The sequence below is a fragment of the Haliaeetus leucocephalus genome, unplaced genomic scaffold (assembly GCF_000737465.1).
Source record: "Haliaeetus leucocephalus isolate CR32 unplaced genomic scaffold, Haliaeetus_leucocephalus-4.0 Scaffold339, whole genome shotgun sequence".
Classification (NCBI taxonomy): domain Eukaryota; kingdom Metazoa; phylum Chordata; class Aves; order Accipitriformes; family Accipitridae; genus Haliaeetus; species Haliaeetus leucocephalus.
In genome coordinates, this window is record NW_010972775.1 from 3,888,011 (window position 1) to 3,893,138 (window position 5,128).

The 5,128-nt window shown below is 40.3% G+C and overlaps 1 protein-coding gene across 1 annotated transcript; it reads right to left on the bottom strand.

The window, feature by feature from the left end:
* Positions 1-3,474: 3,474 nt before the first annotated feature.
* Positions 3,475-4,490, bottom strand: LOC104834699 (putative HERV-K_Xq28 provirus ancestral Pol protein). The gene is given in 2 exon segments (XM_010572259.1): positions 3,475-3,893; positions 3,896-4,490. Coding segments are annotated over 2 exon segments (1,014 nt in total).
* Between the last annotated feature and the right edge of the window lie 638 nt (positions 4,491-5,128).

Sequence of the window (5,128 nt, forward strand, 5' to 3'; positions counted from 1 at the left end):
AGGGATAAAAAAAGGCTGGATAGTTACATTGTTCATTCCTTCCCATTCGCTGGCATAGTTCTCAACTATCTGTAAAACTGGTCTGCTCACCAAAATAAATGGCCTGATTTTTGAGGATATGTCGTCCTAACAAAAGAAAAAAATACTTTAATTTTTTGCAAGTAAAGAGAGAGGTTTTACTAAAAGGTGTGTGCCAACTGTGTTATATGGCAAAATAGGTCTCAGCTGTTAACTTTATCTTTATTACTTTGTTCTTTATTAAGTGTTTGTGTTGCTTTTAAATATACCTTTGTGTGGGAAGAAGTTGTATGAGTAATTTGAGAAGGCGCACAAGAAACTGTTGCACATTAAGAGGCATGGACTCCGACTGTGGTGAATCGAAGACAACTTTATTAAAAGCTAGGCAAGCTTTTATACCCTCTAGATGGCTGACACAGCAGCCTATAGTTAAGCTTCAGTACTTTTCTGTTGTTACACAAAAATAGCTTACACGTGATTAGCAACTTTCTTATCTGAAAGGTCAGGGGTTAACTGCTAACAGACATCTGGGTACACAAAACTACAACGTTCTGGCATCTTATCCTGTGTTCTACTGTTTTGCTCCCATGGTTTTCTTCCAACAAGCATAATTGTGTCTCTTTCCCAGGGTCGTTCTTCACTTGCTGAGGCAGCTAAACTCGTTTCAGAGATATCCACATCTCCCCCTTCTGTATTTATAAAAAAAACTTGTTTCAAAGCTCGATCTATCAAACTTTGTACACATCATAAGAAACATGGTACACAAATCAAAATGCAAACAAAAATAACTAAACATCCTAATCCCTTTTGCAACAGTCCACGTAGCCATCTCGACATTCCTGTAAAAAGACCCTTAAAGATATTAAATCCATCACTTTGTCATAGTTTCTGTACTTGATCACGTAAAACATCAATACTCCTGTGAATAGATTCTGAATGGTCAGACAAGTTCATGCAACAGAGTCTGTCAAAATCTTGACAACCATGACCTTGAGGAAGCAATAAAAAAATCTGTGGCTGCTCTGTTTTGAAGTGTCATGTGTCTAATTGAATCAACATCTAACAATAGTCCACTCAAAGCCAGAGAGGTTGCATTGGTTTGTTTTGCTAAACAACAGCCAAGTTTATTTAAAGTAGCCAGTGCCTGAGCTGCAGCAACTCCAGATGCTAACACAGATGCTTCTATAATTTCACTAGTACTCCAAAATTCTGTATCATCCTTACAATCAGAAGTAAAGACATGCATGGCTCTTTTTTGGTGTTTTACCTTCCTCAATTTGTGAGTAATGATCATGGATGTATTAGGTGTTAATAGGCTTACTCTACCTATGCTACAGGGCCCTTCTTTTGCATATGATGGAATTCCAGGCCATGCATAGTCTCCACAAATCAAAAACAATCCTGGAGGTAATTTGAGTGGGTGATTGTTGATCTTGATACATTTCTACTAGTATAATTACACCATAAGCTAGCATTTCTGAAAGCTCCTATTGTTGCATTTAGCCATTGACTCATTGATTGATTTTTTTTCCCCGTATAATTGAAATATAAATAATAATCCATTTTTATAGCACCTAACAGATCTAATTCTTGTGGTTCTAGTTTGCTAGTCGGCAGGTATGAGGCCCAACCATCCCAGTTATCAACCATAGTGTAATCAAAGGATATCACACTTTGCTGAGCTTGTGGGATGGGCCACTGATCTGCTTCTATGGGTTGACCCACCAAACAGGTTGTAAAAGGATTCTCTGGAGCAGCAGTCGACAAACATGGCATATCTTGTCCTGTTTTGTTTGCCAAGGTCACCCAAATGTTTGTCTTAGGTTGAGGCGGTATCCATACTGCTAATGCAGTTGTTATCATGTAGGTGATAATGGTGGTTGTGAGACAGATGGCTTGATCCACCGTGCAGGTACCCATCTTGGGCCGGAACCTGTGGAAACACAAGCATATCCTCTACCCCAGGTTATTAGAGGGAAAGGTCCTTCCCATTGATTTGTCTGTAAATTTTTTACCATCACTAAAGCTTTATTATTGATTTCAGGATGGGTTTGTGAATTAAAATGTCGTAGTGTAGGAGGCCCATCCTCTGTCCATTGATTTAAAAAATTCAAAACATAACAGGCTTTTGCTACTCGTTCTTGTGGGGATAACTCTTGGCTCCCCCTTTTTTCTTTTTGTAGCATTGTTTTAAGAGTACTATGTGTTCGTTCAGTAATTGCCTGTCCTGTGGGTGAGTGAGGAATGCCTGTAACATGTTTTATTCCCCATTGCTGGAAAAACATCTGTGTTTTATGTGCTGTATAGCCTGGGCCATTATCTATTTTTATGGTTGTTGGAACTCCCAAGGTTGCAAAGCGTAGACACATATCTTTAGATTTTTCGCCTGTGTGTACTGAGGCATAAAGGCAGGAAGAAAAGGTATCAATTGACACATGGACATGTTTAAAACTACCAAATTCTGCTATTTGAGTAACGTCTGTCTGCCAAATTTCAAGTGAGGACAATCCTTGTGGATTAATTCCAGCTGAGGGTGTAGGTAAAACATGCTGACAATCAGAGCATGATTTGCACAATTTGTCTAGCTTGGTCTTGTGTTAATTGAAATGACCTTTGCAAGGCTTTTGCATTTTGATAATAAAAGTCATGAGACAGACGGGTTTGCGCAAAATGATCTGGTAATACTGCAGCGCCTGTAACACGGTCTGCTTCATTATTTCCCTCACTGATAGGTCTTGGCAGAGAGGTATGTGAACGAACATGTTGGATGAAGTATGGCTGTGTTCTTCTATCAAGAAGCCATTTAAGTTCCCAGAGAAGTGTAAATAGCCTTTCATTTGATATTTCTTTTAAAAATGAGTATTCAAGTCTGGAAACAAGACCTGCAACATAAGCAGAGTCTGTTATGTTAATTGGAATAGGCCATTTTTTGAAGACACGGACTACCGCAAACAGTTCAGCTATTTGTGGTGAACCCATGACCACATGTATGTCACTATCCCATTGACCTGTTTCATTTCGCCAAACAATCACAGTTTGTCCCGTTTTTCCAGACCCATCAGTGAATACAGTAAGAGCATTAGTTATGGGCATAATAGCCATTTGTGAGGTAGGCAATAGTGAAAGTGAGTTTAAAGATTGTATTATTTTGTGTCCTGGAAAGTGAATACTTATCTGTCCTGTATAATCCGCCAAAGTGCACTGAAAAGCAAAGGATTGGTGAGTTAAAAAGGTCAATTGTTTTGTATCAAGAGGTAAATAGATCTTGTCTGGTTCTGTACCGTCCAAAGTTATTAAACACTCCCTCCCCTTTTAAATGACCAGGGCTATCATCTCAATAGCCGTGGTAACTGTCTTTCCAAAATTATGGGGTAGAAAAATCCATTCTATAACAATCAATGGATTTATATCCTGTGGAATCCATTGTATTAATAAGCCATAGGGTTGAAAAGTAGACTAAAAACCAAAAAGACTAATCAGATAATAATTTAGTTTTTGCCTATTGGCGGCCTGATTGGTCAATTTTTCTACTGCTTTGTTAAGAGCAGCTTCTGCTGGGGGAGTGAGTTTCCTGGGAGATGTTAAATCTATATCTCCTTCTAAAAGTTTAAAAAGGGGGTGTAGTTCTTCCGTAGAAATTCCCAGAAGAGGACGGACCCAATTTATGGTCCCCAACAGTTTCTGGAGATCATTCAAAGTTTTAATGTCTGTTTGTAAGGTTATTCGTTGTGGTTGAACAAGTTGATCTGAAATTTTCCAGCCTAAATACTGCCAAGGTGGTATTTCCTGTATTTTGTCTTTTGCAATTTTGAGTCCTGCGTTTAGGGCTGCTTGCATAATTCGTTGCTGAACTTGTTGTGCTTGCTCTTTTGTGCCGCTATTAAAATATCATCTATGTAGTGATATATAAAAACACCCTCAAAATTCTTTCTTACTGGACTTAAAATGGCCGCAACAAATTGCTGACATAGTGTGGGACTATTTTTCATGCCTTGAGGTAACACTGTCCAGTGGTATCTTTTATGCAGTTCTGCGGCGTTGACAGACGGGACTGAGAACACAAATCGTGGTGCATCCTGAGATGCAAGTGGTATAGTGAAAAAACAGTCCTTTAAGTCAATCACTATAAGAAACCACGTTTGTGGCATCATTGTGTGAGAGGGGAGTCCGGGCTGCAAGGCTCCCATGTCTTCGATGACTTCATTTACTTTTCTCAGGTCATGTAATAACCTCCAAGAATTTTTCTTCTTTTGGATCACAAAAACTGGCGTGTTCCACGGACTTGTGGTAGGAATGATATGGCCAGCTTCCAGCTGTTCATTTACTAGTTTGTGCAGTTGTAGCAGCTTTTCTTTCAGGAGGGGCCACTGATCTACCCACACTGGTGTATCAGTTTTCCAAATCATTGGTGGGACCTGCTGCTGCTGAACAGTGGCCCCTAAGAAAAATCTGTGCTTAGCTGCATGCCCCATTGGCTTAGACAGTCCCTTCCCCAAAGGGTAACAGATCCAGGCAACACAAAATGTCTTATCGTGGCTGTTCTGCCTTCTGGCCCAATGATATTAATGAGTAGTTGGCTTTGTTTGGGTGATGTCTGCCCACTGATTCCCAGTGGGGAGGCGTGAGTGTCCATTAGAGGCCAAGTATCAGGCCACAGAGATGCAGGGATGACTGTAACATTTGTGCCACTGGCTATAATTCCTCGTATGGTGAGTCTCGTTCCTCCTTCTTGTAGAGTACATGATAACTGCGGTTGACTCATTGTGAATTGTTGAGTCCAATAAATTTCAGGCATCCCTGTAGATCCAAAACAGCCTGTGCCTCGCACAACTTGGCTTGCATTTGGTGTCTGGGGCGAAAAATAAACTAATTGTGCGATTTTACTTCCCGCGGGTACGGTACATGGCGGCACCAGAGTCCATGCCATTATTTTAATTTCACCTTCGTAATCGGCATCAATAATTCCGGGTAATACGAAAAGCCCTCTTAATGTTGTGGAAGATCGCCCGACTAATAATGCCGCCATTCTGTGACCTAAAGGTCCATAGGTGCCAGTTGGGTTTAGCACAACTGAGGTGTCACTAATTATTGTTTCTGCTGAGGTGGCCAA